The sequence below is a fragment of the Dermacentor variabilis genome, chromosome 2 (genome assembly GCF_050947875.1).
Source record: "Dermacentor variabilis isolate Ectoservices chromosome 2, ASM5094787v1, whole genome shotgun sequence".
NCBI lineage: Eukaryota > Metazoa > Arthropoda > Arachnida > Ixodida > Ixodidae > Dermacentor > Dermacentor variabilis.
Window position 1 is genome coordinate 216,290,378 of NC_134569.1, and position 14,603 is coordinate 216,304,980.

General features: G+C 45.9%; 1 protein-coding gene across 1 annotated transcript; it reads right to left on the minus strand.

Annotated features, from left to right (window-relative positions):
- Positions 1-3,706: 3,706 nt before the first annotated feature.
- Positions 3,707-11,584, minus strand: LOC142571181 (female-specific histamine-binding protein 2-like). The gene is made up of 5 exons (XM_075679455.1): positions 11,451-11,584; positions 10,312-10,478; positions 4,933-5,015; positions 4,068-4,151; positions 3,707-3,975 (listed from the first exon to the last, which is right to left on the minus strand). The coding sequence occupies exons 1-5, from the start codon at positions 11,577-11,579 to the stop codon at positions 3,833-3,835; spliced, it is 606 nt and encodes a 201-aa protein (XP_075535570.1). The 5' UTR covers positions 11,580-11,584; the 3' UTR covers positions 3,707-3,832.
- Positions 11,585-14,603: the final 3,019 nt, after the last annotated feature.

Here is a 14,603-nt window from a genome sequence, read left to right on the forward strand (position 1 = left end):
CACCACATTCATCGGAACATCAAAAACAAAAACGGAGCGAGAAATATGGGAGGCGCTTGCGATAGCTAAAGAAAAAGAGACGTGCGTAAGCACTCCGTCCATCGCGCTTATCAAAGCTGAGGTCGAGTTTGCCAGGGCGAACGGGTGCATGTGAATGATGTATGCGTGACCCAAACTATAATCACATGTCGTCACCTTGTCATATCTTTTTATATGTACCCCCCCCCCCGCACCATATCTCCTTGTATATAAGCGCGTTCGTTAACAGTATCAAACAGTTGGTAGTTTGCGCTTCGTCCGTCCACGTCCTGTCCTTCCTTAATATCGTGTTTGTAAAACTGAGCGCAGTATAACCATGAACGTTCACCAACTAGCCCCCTTCATTGCACACAAGATTGCCGTGCGACTGGCCGCTCGAGGAACTTTGCATGTATTCGCGGTCTTCTTTCACACCTGCCTGTCACGCAACCTCACAAAACCGCGAAAGCTCACCGTGTCAAAGTGACGTGTACGGGTTGAAGATGCATTAATATGCCGCAGAAAACTGATTTTCTTTCTGAATCGCCACAGGCTGCCCCGTTCTGAAAGGAATAAAAGGTGGCTGCAGCCTATCGCTCAGGCACTGGCTACTCGCACCTGCCCGAGAGCTTGGGTCTATTTGCGTGCAATAAAACTTTTTGCGTGGCAGTGTAACGTTTTCGAGCAATTTCGACACCTTTACGACCTCACTCTGCCGACTGTTCTTTGCAGAGGATCCATTTTAACTACATTCTTAACCTTCCGTTAGATGCCGCCGCGATTTTCGACCAGCCACCGCAAGATAAGTACACTAAAGCGGACCAATCGCAGGCGCCGGCACCACTCTCTTCATCCAGTTGTTTATTTTCAGTGCAGTGACTCGGCCCCATCGAATCCCTCTCCACTTGAACGTGCTCCTCGCCTCTTATCAGCCAATTAGATAAGACAAGCCGCTGAGTGTAGGCAAGCAAAAGTGACCTTCTATAACAAAGGAGAGCGTTTGATTGGTCTGTTAGACAACCCTGCGGGTCACCGCTCGACGCTTGCGTCGGTGGTTACGCAAATTTGACGTCAGAAAATTGGAATAAAAACATATTATAATAGTTTCACGTTATAGGGCCCATAATCTGAGTATCTGTAAGCGACGGCAAACAACATTGCCTTGGTTGTGTCCAACTACGTGACATTTGCATATTTTTAAATCTTAGTGCATAATAGTCGGGACATCCCATATATCCGTCTTCTTACTGATATACCGGTGTATCCGTAAGTTAACCGCCCTGACTACAAAGTGTCTTTCGGACAGGGACAGAAATGCTTCGAAGTAACATCTGCTTGAACGCCTAGGAAATTTGACGGATAGCACATTAGCTCTTTTAATAAAGTGTTCCCCAGTTGCTCAGCCATAGTTGCTACATTCGCCAACGTAGTCATCTTAACCTCCTTTGCTAAAGTACCAAGGCCGCTATCTTATACGCGTTCGAAAAGCCGATTTTCGGCTTCGCCTCACACGTTTGGCCTAAGTCGTTGGCTTTTCGACTGCGTACATCATAACGGCCCAGGTGCCAAGAGATGAAATGTTACTGAAGGTAAACTTGTCAAATATGGCGTTTAAGCGTCCTAAAGTAACGCACGGGTTGCTTTGGGATGCTTTAGTGAAGAGTTCCGGGTAAATTTCGACCACCAGGAAACTTTGAAGTGGGTGCAACCAAAGCCGCGTACACGAGCACTTTTGCATTCCATCCCCGTCTAAATGTGGTTACGGCGGCCATGCGTTGAGCCCGTGACCTCGTGTTCAGCTGCAGAACGGAATACGTAATGAGCCGCCATAGTGTGGGATGTGTTTGCACGGTTTAAGAGTGGTACAGTTAAATTTTGTAGATCTATTTCAATTCACCTTTCTAAGTTCCACTGGACTTAGGTGGTAAAAATTGTTACGTCCGGTGAGAACAAGGATGCCCGAACAAGGATACCGTTGCCAAAGCTGCTTCGAATTTAAAACAGGACCATCTGCTTGGTCAAGTGCTTCAGCGTACTACGCCAACAAAAATCGAAGCAGTTTTGGTGCACGTATATAATTTTCACTATTGTAAGACACCCATATTCCCCGCAACATAATGCTAAATCATCATATGGGTTTATATGGGAACATGCACACTCTCCTAAAGGATCTTATATAATCATGTAGGATTGAAGACACCGGCCATATTTAGGCATATCTTTAAGCCCTTCTTTATAAACCATTTAAGAAGTCCCAATAAATGCGTTATCATTCTTCTTCAGTATTGTTCTTCTAGCGAATACTTTCCGTATGATCGGCTCATGTTTGTTTGAAGGATGTCCTATTTAACCGCCATAAGTCAATGGTGGCTACTAAAACCTGACGATGTAAGTAGGCCTTCATTTCAATAGAGGTTGTATTTATTCGAATACGGCAGTAAATATTTGCATCACATTTAGAGTATCCTAGGCCAGTAAACTCGCTGCCAGCACATACGCTACTTTAGAGCTCACTTGTACTGTTGCGTATTTCATTTTGATGTTTTCCTTGTAGCTTGCCGTAAGTCATCAGTTCCCTTGACGAACCACTTCTGCATTCAGTAAATTAAGTTCGGTAACACTTGATCAGAGTGTTGGTCAGGGCAGGCTACGACGAACTGACCGGCTATCAGCTCGTTATCAGCTCCACCTTATCATCTCAACCTTAGCTTAGGTTCTGTCACGTAAGCACAATTTCCTTCATACGGATGAACGCCTTTCTTGACAGTGTGAGGTAACGTTGACCACTTTCAGCTATACAAATGCCGTCCCTGAATATTTATTGCTATCAGTACGGCACCTCGGCTTTTCCGTTCTTTGTAATTAGGAATTTCAAATGAAAATTTTGTTTTCTTATTGGCGTCATTTGACCTCCTCTGTCAACATTTTCTTTCAACTCTCATCGTCAGCTTGTGTGTTCGGTGACTGTTCTGAATCAGTTCCTTTTCTTTTTTTTCAACTATGCTGCGGGACGCGTTGCTGGGATAATTGCTGAGAAGCCGGAATGGAACGCAGTGCCAAATAGTAGAACGAATACAGGTGACGGGACTGTAATCTACAGCAGGGCTCATTTCAGTCACCTGCACTTCTTACGTTATCTTGCGCTACTTTTCTTATTACTTTCCTTTCTCCCTCTTTCTTTCCTTCCTCTACACATTAGCCGCAGTTGCTGGTAATTTACATTGAATTCAAGAAGTTCAATTAAGCATCCTGCACATTATGTCGATACGGAGGCTGTTTCTACTGTAATTTTCTTTTTAGCGATACTTGTACAATAGCTAAGAGCTCTAAACTGTGTTCGCTGAGTTTGCTGGGAACGACCATCCGTCGTTACTCTACGTTACGCCGAACAACGGCTGTCGCCACTTTGTCGTCGTCATCGTGTCATTGTCGTCGGATCACCTCTTCGTCCTTAGTTTCACGCTCTGGGGTTGGCGAAAAAAAAAACAATGCTTCGAATTTAAACCCCTGATGCAATCAATGAGCGTTTTGGAGCCGGACGGGCCAAGCACCACTCAATAATCGAGTAGTTATGGCGTTTGGTTGTTTCTGCGTGTTTTGAAACCCAGACATATTGTGAGTGCGGTGGCCCCATTGAACGGATTGCGGAGGCCACAATGAAAAATACAGCAGCAGGTGAGGACTGCAGCACTGCAGGCAGAGAACACGGCCCTGTAGTCTTATTTCCAATCGGCCAGCGCCCGGCAAGCTGGCTGACCCGAACCGATTGCTCTGTTTAAGCTCACGGTTCCATATTTAATTCCTCGTACGCTTCTTATTCGCAAGGAAGCACTTCTCGAGTGCAAAGGTCTCTGTCATAGACGAAGTACTTTTCCGGTCCGCAGAGAAGGTGGAAAACGTAGAAACAAAGCGATTTGATCTCGTGTATCTTGCCTTCTTTTGCCCAAAGCTCGCAGGCTAAAAGAAAGAAACAGCAATAAAACGTTTTAGCTACGTGTTAGCGAAAGCGGTACGTACGTGTTCTCAGTAAGTAAGCATTCAGTACATACCATTATCACGGTGAGGAACTCTCAGTATGTCGCAGTTATCGTACTCCGAGAAAGCTACTGGATACTCCAGGGTGAAGAGCTTTTCTGAATAGGAAGACAGAAACACGCAATACAATTTCCATGACGTCACCTAGACTCCAGTACCCGTACGTCCTTCCGTACGGCGTTTGCATTTGCATGCACACTGCAGCACAATTAAAAGACATTCACAAGCGCACGATATGTCGATGGTACTTAAAATAGGCTATGATCGTATTCGTTGAAGGGACCATGTGTTGCCTGGGTGAATTCTGTATTTTTCTCCCTGATAACCTTTCTAATTCGCCAGTGACTCACTTCGAAGGCACACTTTCGTGTCTCTGAAAATAAGAGACAGCAGAGCGTTGGGTCACTCTTAATTATTAAACACTACAAACATTTTAAAGCGCGCGCTCAAGACAAAGAAAAAACAATAAACCAGTCGCTTTAGAGTATGCCTGCATGAAATCAAATGGTTCCCCGAGATATCTGTGATGCGACGGGTGCTTCGATTTGGCTAGAGAGACAGACGTACACGGACAGAAATGATTCCGATGTACATAAGTTCGGCCAGGTTAGGTGCAGGTGAGCAAAGTTAAAGGAGGTACCGCCGTGCAGAATGTTCTGCGTGTTACTTTTAGGCTGAATATAATGGGTGTCCTGCCTGCTGCAAAATATTAATCTTGAATATGTCAAAGCGCGTGCTTCCGCATGTGAAGATAAAGTTAGCCACAGGTGAACACACACTAACGCACACACGCACATGCACGCAAGCACGCAACCCATACTTACGCCCAACATGATCTAATGAGAGGTCTTACAGTAGTTCTCCGTCCACTTCCCTTACCTTTTGAGTTGGACGCTTTGATCACATTCGGCACTGTGTAGCCCTCAGATGCATGCGCCCATGCGTAGGTCGTTTGCGTGCTCCTGTAAACGAGATCAAAAAACAATGCAGCGTATTCCGCTAGAAACTTCCAAATACGTCACCGCTTGCATCCTCACGAGGATGAGGGCAGCAACGTATTGGATTCTTTCATTCCGGCACTTGACGTGGGAGATGCTTGAAAGCTATAGCTTTCGCGTTACATTTAGGGCGCAACTCTGTCCGTTCCTGGGTTGAGCGCCGGTCGCCCTCCGCGAAACCGCGCGAGCGCGCTCTTGGCACTGCTCGCGCGTTCGTCGTCGTCTTCTTCCATAGCTACCTTCGATGCCGTTCATCATGGCGCGTTCCCACATCATCATGGAGGAGCATTCCCACACTGCTCCTCCCTCTGCGAAGGCGCTGACAGCACGGGCCCACTACAGTAGGTGTGTTGAATTCGGTCTCAAATTCCTTGCCTCAATATATCGCGAAACGAGAACATGTGTAGAGCTGCGCTCAAATTTCGCATTAGGGAGTATCGTAATCGTTGGAGCCCCCTTTTTTGTGTAATAACTATGACTCGCATTCCTTACGTACATGCACAACCAGAACATGTATTTTTTTTTTTTTATGTGGGGCAATTTGACGATCCAAATCCACGAAATAATAATGAGGCACTTTGTATTAGGGAACTCCGGATTAATTTTGACCACCTGCGGTCCTTTAAAGGGAAGCTCTAGTGGTTTTGAAACTGGAAGAATTGTGTTGTTTTGGGAAGCTGTCACAGTAAAACTCATCTCCTGAAATGATTTTCTTCATAGTGCGCGACGCGGCGCGGCAATGGCCGATTAAATTTTCGTATAAGGTCTGCTCCATTCGCGCGGCCCGCGCAGCGGAGAAGCACAGGAATGAAAGGAGAACCACCGGAAGTGGCGTCAAGATGGAGGTGACGTGAGCGTTCTGCCAAGCTCGCCGAGTTGGCAGCAGCGCTGGTTGCGGATATTTTTCAGGATTTTCCACTGATCTTTGGAGGCGGGGAGGGAGTGCTCAATAAGTGTGCGTATTCCTCAGTAATCCAGCACTGCACCTAGAATAGCAATGTTGCGATGATGTTGTTCTAAGCAGTATTGCGCTGTGCAATTTTCGGTCGACGTGACAGTATGCGTCTTTATTTAATGACAGCAATATGAATATTCTTTCACCGCTGTAGTGAAATAGAGACATATTCAAAACTATAAAAACAGCGGTTTGTTCAAAGTACTTCAATGGCAGCTATTTCAAGCAAAGTTTATTCGCGTGAGTCCTATGAATGAAATGAGCACGACCACAGTTTAGCTTGGTCAGAAATTGAGCCCGTGGAAGCGGCCATGAGGCTTTGACGTTGCACTTTGGATTGGCAGTCTTTAACCGCCGTGGTTGCTCAGTGGCTATGGTGTTAGGCTGCTGAGCACGAGGTCGCGGGATCTAATCCCGGCCACGGCGGCCGCATTTCGATGGGGCCGAAATGCGAAAACACCCGTGTACTTAGATTTAGGTGCACGTTACAGAACCCCAGGTGGTCGAAATTTCCGGAGTCCCTCACTACGGCGTGCCTCCTAATCAGAAAGTGGTTTTGGCACGTAAAACGCCATAATTAATTTTTTTTTTATTGGCAGTTGGATCGAACTAACACTACGCTAGCACAAACGTGACGTTTAGTATTACCACAACAACCACAGTTTCAATGCTTGCGTGCGCCCGCTGTTCCTTTTATTGAATGCGCAACATCAAGTTGACATAGCGCCGTATTAACATTGCAGGGCCTGGTGGGGCTGTAGGGAGCCCTAAAACATAACGTATTTGCTACTGGTACCAGTAGCCCTTGCCGGCTTTGAGTATTCTAGGTAATGTTAAATATACACTAGCAGACAGCTTCCTGCAATTACATGCCGTGCTCTGGCGTGAGAACTTACGGCGATTTTAAAAGGGAACACAATATACGACCCATCTCCCCATGCAGCTCGCGGCTCAAAGCCACCGGAGCTGCTATTTATTATCCGTTTCGATCCAACAGCGTAGTGGATGCTGCTCTCAAAACTAGCGTCAATGGTCACAAACTGCACAGTCTTGTTAAAAATTTACATCTACTGCTCACTAAAATCACATGTAGAAAATTAGCTAGGACGACACTTGTAGCGCTTATTAATATACGGTCCATTTGGCAGTGCACCAGTGGGCACAGCTCTCATTGCGCTCGTTCTTCTTATGGAGGATTGACAGCCGTTTCTGTATAATTACAAAATGCCTAGCTCCGGCACCGCTTTATTCGAGCATGCATTATTAGTCGTGAAAGCACGTATCGTGTTCTCGCGGTAACAGCGCTCGGGGCAGACGGAACCGTCGAGCAAGCTGGTCGCGGTCGTCCGTGCGCGTCAATTGGTAATGTGGCGGGTGCCTCACCTGCAGATACTTAGCGCTCGCCTCCGTTTGCTTCCCTGCTTGAAAATATAACAGCTTTCTCAGAAAACAGCCATTCTTCGACGTTAATGATGACATGCGTCGCAATTTTGATCGCGCAGGGCACACATAAGTGATTTCAGTGCCATATTCGAATTAGGCACCTCGGCGATACCCACAATTACGTCACGAACTTCTTCTCCAATCACAGCCATCCACCCACTCCGCGGCGGCCCCCGCGACCCCTGTTTTTTGTTCTTGCTTAATTAAGGCTATTTGCAGTGTTTCAAGGCCTGATAAACCGCGATTTTTGTATTCATAGTAATAACTCGCGGCTAACTTCAGCTTCCATTTAACCTGCACCCAATGCACGGTTCAGAGGCGTTCTTGCATTTTGCCACCATCGAAATTCGGCCACCGCGGCCAGGATTTGATCCCGTGAACTCGCGCATCGCGGCGCAACACCAGAGCCCAGGGCACTGCGACGGCGGGTAGCATGAACGCGGTTCCCGAGTATATGAACAAAACTACAGGCCACCTAGCGACTACATTGCTAATTGCTGACAATGACAGTGAAAAAAGCATCACCCCAGAAAATTGCCAGAAGGCGAGCCAAGGAGGTACCACGTTATTGAGGTCACGGCTATGCCACACCGAAGCAGCGGTGCAATTCTGACGAAGTTCCAGGCCACTGCGGCCTTAGAATACGATGGCGAAGAAGGCGAAAATGTTTGGGATCGGGTGCCCTTTCGATAACCCCACGTAGACAAAGGTGACGAGAAGCTCTCCACAACGGCGTATCTCACAAATTGTATGTTTATCTGGTACAAAAATATCAATGAATCAATCAATGAATCAATCGATAGATCAATCAACCAATCAATCAATAACACCTGGAACACTGCAGGATAAATGATTGTCTTGTGCACCTTTCATTACCAGCAAGGATTTCAAGGTGCAATATCTTAGTGCCCTAATTGTAACTTTGGCAAGGTACTTTTAATGGAAGTACGTTGCCAAGCACAAGGTCAGACTCGTCCCTATGATCATAATGAGCGTGAGTGCGCCCATGAGTTAATGTACGTGAGCGAGCGGCTACTGCTCTAACACACACACTGTGGCAAACACACCGATAATCAGTCCATTCTGATACTATCGGCGCCATTGACTTCGTTCACACTTCCGTCGTAAGGTCACCGAGCTCACACCCATGACTCTGCAATGAGGGAAAGTGCGCTGATATTCGGATGTGTTTGGTTTCCATTACTACTTTATTGTAATTTAGTTAAAATGTCAGTAAGCCGTGTCTACACCTGTATTAGTTAGCTAACTGCGACACACTTTTTTTATTTTGCGCTCTTTTCCAGTGATTTTTGTAAGAAATGGTAGAATCGCTCTCGTTTCAGTTGCGTCATTGCATCATTACAGCGTGAATATCACCCTGTACTTTCCGTAAACTGATTTTGCCCTTCTGGTAGCAGGCAACGAGTCTGCCTACTTTTTTTCGTGTCCACGGTAGTTTATTTCCGCCAAAGTTTTTCACTATAATTTATTCGTGCAATGTCATTGCTGTTTATGGATGTAAATAAAAGCTCACTGTTACGCCTGTGACAGGGGGCCCCGTCCTACAACCATGACGGGGTCATATACAGGCATGAGTTGAGATGCACACATTGGCAAGTAAGTATTTCACCCTTGAAGTAATTAATCGTAACTTTTAGAGCGCAGCTCTTTGGCGTCCGTTCCTGGGTTTCGCGTCGTCGTCGGCGTTGTCGTCGGCGTTGTCGTCGGCCTCGTAACCAGCTCCGCCCCCCTTTCATCCCCCCAGCGCTAGCAGCGACCGACTGATACCGCTGGATGCCGCTGTCGCCGCTAGAGAGTCAAGATAACGTGACTGCGTAGAACACCGTCGCCGCCATGCAGGAAGAGGAGGAAAGGGACCCCCCCCCCTGTTCTTGTGTGGCGGATAGGGTGCTCTTCAGTTGCATCAGTCAGTCGCTGCTATCTCTTCCCTCCTCCCTTTATCGTGTTGCCCGCTTGCTGCGCGCGCTTCTGCCCCCATCGTTTGCCGCTGGGTGTACACGCCGCCCCCCTCCCCCCTCTTCCTGCGAGTCTCCGGTTGTCAAAGCTCCGGCTCGAACTTAATTCCTTTCTTCGCTCCTCCTCCAATGCAACCCCTGTGCGGTGGCAATCAGAGAGCCAGATCGGTGGCGGCGGATCTGTATATGTGCACCGCCCGAGCCGAAATTGCCGCTGCCGTTCGCCCTGTGCGGTGGCAATCAGAGCCAGATCGGTGGCGGCTTGACATAAAGACAAACAGCAATTTCCTAACACTTATGCGGGAGAACATGCCGTTCCTCTCGCTCGTAACGCGTCCCACGGCTGTGACAACCTCGCGAGGCACTTGTATAGATCTCGTCTTTGAGAATCAAGCATTGGTGTACCAAGTCGAACATATATCAGTCTATTTCTCCGACCACAAAGCTTCCTTCATGACGGTCAAGAACTGTTAGTGGAGTCTTTGTTAAAGGAATACGTGTGAAAAATAAAAAAAAATTCTGTGATAGCGCATACATGTGTTGCTCGATTTCCTTGCCTCAATCTATCGAAAAGGTGAAACAGCTTATTTGCTGCGCTCAAATTTCGCATTAGGAAGTAACGTAATCGTCGGTAATTTTTTTTCTTCAAGTATCTCAGGAGGTCAAGAATTGCTCTTACGGCAAAATTTGTGGCAAACTAACCCCTGCCTCCTTGATCACGAACTAGCCCTCTGATCAAGTCTGACCATCTCCCTAAGAGAGGGCGCGGTAGAGGGGAAGTTTATTTACTGGCGAAATACGTTATGAATGATTTCTTGTTTCCCTCTTCAATTTTTCTTCAATATACAGCGACCACTACCAACCCTGAAAGAAATAAATATCTTACGTTGTGCCGTCCTTCGTACTTATAGATCCGAACGTGCTGACGGTGTATTTTTCTTCCTCGTTGATGGAGATCAGTTCGTTAAAGACGCATTTTCGGTTTCTCCCGTAGAACGGCTCATCTTCGTATGACCTCATATACAAGTAGTAACGTCCTGGCACCGTCAATGACTGAAAGAGAAAACAATCGAACGATTGCTAAAGATGCACACCGCTGCTACAAATCGAATCAAAAGGCGCCGAACAAAACTCGGCTTAACATATACATTTCCTAATCTGTTCGCGAAATCTTTTCCATTCAGAATTACGCAATACCATAGGTGTTATGAATACGTTGATCAGCTATTAAAAACAGCATTTTGGCACATTATAGCCGAGAGTATTGCTGCTATATCGGAAAGAAGTTCGCGCTCTGTCCTCTACAATAGCTATCCAAGTATGCAAATAGCCGAAACGCTCATGTATGAGGCGTGTACGCTCCTCTCTCGCCCTTATTTCCCCTGAAAGTGCACTTCACTTTCAGGCGGCGCCGCCGTGATGTCCTCGCGTACCCAGCGGCACATACAGGGTGACCCAAGTTGGCGTCAAATTGGTTCATTAAAGAGCGACACATACCCATTGACACATGCCATACCCACGCGAACGACTAGCATTTTCAAACCTTCGGGATCAGCCCCTATATTTGCTACACAGTCGGAAAGAAGACTGGTCAGTACGCCAAGAGTGCTATTCGCAGTATTAAGCTTGACAATCAGAAGTATTGTGCTGTTTTTATCAAGTGGGTTTTCATGAAAGCACAGGAATCCGGGCTTTATTGAAGCTGATCGCGGAACCAACTTCTTTAGAAATCACTTTGCCGTTCGTTCACAATAACAAAATTGTGAGAAAGCGTGGTCGGCAAGGTGTAGTGAAGCTCGATCGTCACTGTGAAATTCTAGTATTAGAGTGCGAGAGTAGAGGTTTGCTCCTAACTATTAGTCTGTCTGTATACGTATATATCGCGTCGGATTAGAACACTACTGTACTTGACATGATTGTCTAGCACGAGGACATATAAAACAAAGGATCACATTTGTGTGCAACACAATGCATGAGCGAATATGGCTCGTTGAAAGGTGAATACTCCATTCGTAATTGTCTTACCTTCCATGCATCTTGGTATTTTGATAGCCTCGGTTGTCGCTCGAGCAGCTCAGTTTCGGCTAGAGCGAGAGTCATGGCGGCAAGGAGGATGCCAAAGGAACCGAGATTCATTGCAGCTACGGACTTCATCTTGACCAAGCTGGTGAAAAATCGCGCGCATGAATAAGCACAGTGAGGGAACGTTTATGAAAACTAAGCTTGCTGATTCGAAGCTAATCCATTTTCATTCAGTCTGATTCAGCCAAATATTTACAGTCGTTCAATGCCAAGCCAAGTTTTCTTCAAGAATAAAAAGGGAGAAAAAATCCAAGCAACTCGAGCGCATTTTCTGGCAGTTTGAACGTTGTCTTACAAAGCGCCGAAGAGCTAGGCTGCGATGAGCACTGATGTCTACCAAAAGCAAGTTGAACATATAGTAAAACTTGCAATGCTGGGAGGGGGGCGCTGACGAATCCTGTCGCTGATAATCGTAGTGATAAATACCTCACCCTTGACTTTGCAGTAGGCAAAGAAACGTTCGCGCTTGCATTTCTCATCTGGTCTATACTGCAAGGAAACACTTCACAAAAAACATTGGTAATAAGTCATGAAAATAATTACACTCACGAAATTTTGCGAGAGTGGTATCAATGTACGAAAAGAACAAATTTCGGGAAACTTAGCTAAGTTTAATGCTAAGAAATTATGCCACAACACTGAAGACCGATGTTTAATCAGTGCATCACGCATAAGCTATCTGCAATGTGCTGCACACCCAAGGATAAATATTCTGAAGCTGTGTATTGCTCAATTCGCACTTCTTCACAAGCGCAATAACTCACCGAAGAACAAGAAAGGTCCCTACGACGTGCTGTCTGCGCAAGGTTCACCAGAACTGAAGACCTGTGCAGCGTATGAGACATCCGAAGGAAGTAGTAGGTGCGCACGAAAATACCCCGAAACCAAGACGGCTCTGGAAGAAGCGTGACATTGAAGGATAGCCCCGCGTCTCTTATCGAGGAAAATTTTCGATCACCGATGTCACGCCACAGTGAGCAGGAGCTGCGAGCATTGCTATATACTAGCGATGTTTTTCGATACGCGTTGTTCGACACTGCAGCATAGAGTATATATATGTCTGATGAGCGCTTTGCGAGTCGGATGCGGTGTTTTCTTGAGCATCCGCCCCTGCATCTCCACTTTAATAAAGGATCCGCATGTAGTGATTGCTAATGGGAGCGCTGTGCTTGCATTGCACCGTTAGGCATTATCGTCTGTGATTTTTGCCATAGTTGGTTATGTGGTAACACGGTCTTCATTTCGCGCCATAATTATTATGGCCCAAAAATGCGCTGACGACATTGAGTTTGAAGAGTACAGGTGCATAATGAAACAGTACAAATGGACGACACACAAATACGCAGAAGGAAAGCGGACAAGCTTTGACTCGCAGTGAAATTTTAATAGCAGAAAACAAGGTAATATATATATGCATAAAATACACACCGATTATGCAGCTTCGCCAGCTTGCGCAAATTTCCATCCTACTGCAGTACAGGTGCCCTGGCAATGGAAAGCAATGGTTGTGTCCTTCCTTCAGTGTGCGTGCATTTTGAGTTTTCGAAGCCATTGCTTGCATTACTGAACATGTCATAATGCTACTTACTGGGATCTTATAGATACCTCTGTGCTGCTAAACTGCATGATTTGAAACGGTCAGTTTTTCTTACTCTCCGGACCTTCTGTCTTTTTTTTTTTTACTTCCGGCAGGCTGCAAGAAACCTGCCGTAAGATGCCCGTCTCGTTATGACGCCAATCGCGGAGTGGCTTCGGAACAATTACAGTATACAATTTATTCACCTTCTAGTGGAACTGAACTTTCCGCATACTGAGGGCAACAACCTCGCTACGAAAATTTCAGTACTTTTTGCAAGAACTGACGTACCACGGGGCATTTTCACGTAACCTATGGGAAAACAACACATACATCTGCAGGGACGCTCACTTCCATATGTTTATTTCGAAACCATCTTTAGAAATGTTTTGTATAGAGCTTTTACATCACCAGCTCGAAAAGGTAAAAAAAAAAGAAGCTAGCGCATACCCAAGGCTGATTCTGGAATCTATGGGAAGCGAAACTTTCATGAAACGGTTAATGAAATGCTCTAAATTTTCGCAATTTCGTTTCTGCGTCTTTGACGTAAAGAAAACTCGCGTGGGCGCCTCCGTTCTCGCGGACCCGTGCTACGCAATTAGACGGACGCTGCGACTATGTAAAAAACTCGCTGAGATTGGCATTGTTCAAGAATGCGTGGGATTGAGACCTAATGGTTAGAGCATCAGGTTGCTGGGCCGGCGGACCGAAGTTCGAGGCTACCAAGGGGCGCATAATTTAATATCAGTAAGGAATGACCTATTCGGCAATACAGTCACTGTCAGGAATCTCTATAAGGGTTGACAAAGAGGTGTCACTTTACAGGAGAGCCGTTTGGACTACAGCTTGAAACACTCATGACTAGTACTTGGGAGAGGTGCCACTCAATATTTTTCATCTAATGCTCGTCAACCTCACTCATGCCTAGGATACTGAGACAATTAAATGCTATTGTTTTCTTGTTATCCTTCGTGGTAGCGTTCAGTCGTTCCTTTCAGTTTCCTTCACCAGCGCGCTCTTCTCAGTTGTTTTTGGCAGGAAACAATATTTTGACTTTGCCTAATTTATATACGATACCTTATTTCTTTTCCAAAGGGATGCTTGGCTGTGAGAATTGTTAAACTTAAAGAGACGCCACTGTCAATTTCCTTGTGTTGTCATACCGTCTTTAGAGAGGAAGACAAAGAGTGAGGAAAGGCAGAAAAAATAACCAGACGAAAGTCTTCATTCTGCTACCCTGCATGTGGCTTGGGAAAGGAGGATAAGGAGTAAGCGAGAAAGATACTGAAAATAACAAAAATGTAGCTGCTACGGGCGTTCACTGAGACACATGCAATATTTTATATTCCCCATCAAGCCATAGTGGTCTCATGCGTGAGTGAACTTTCACATCGCTTGTTCACATCCGCATATTTAGTTCTGCAAGTATGATTAGTACATCCGACATGTAGTACTTAAATGGTTGTGGTGATCGAAGAGCTGCTTTAAATGAAAGCTCAACTGTAGGTGAACTGCAAGCA

What these genes read in the sequence shown, in the direction of transcription:
- LOC142571181 (XM_075679455.1), bottom strand. Translation starts at nt 11,579, where the DNA reads ATGAAGTCCGTAGCTGCAATGAATCTCGGTTCCTTTGGCATCCTCCTT. An exon ending in AATACCAAGATGCATGGAAG is followed by an intron (nt 10,479 to 11,450) that starts GTAAGACAATTA and finishes TTTCTCTTTCAG; the next exon opens with TCATTGACGGTGCCAGGACG. An exon ending in AGTACGAAGGACGGCACAAC is followed by an intron (nt 5,016 to 10,311) that starts GTAAGATATTTA and finishes TCTCGTTTACAG; the next exon opens with GAGCACGCAAACGACCTACG.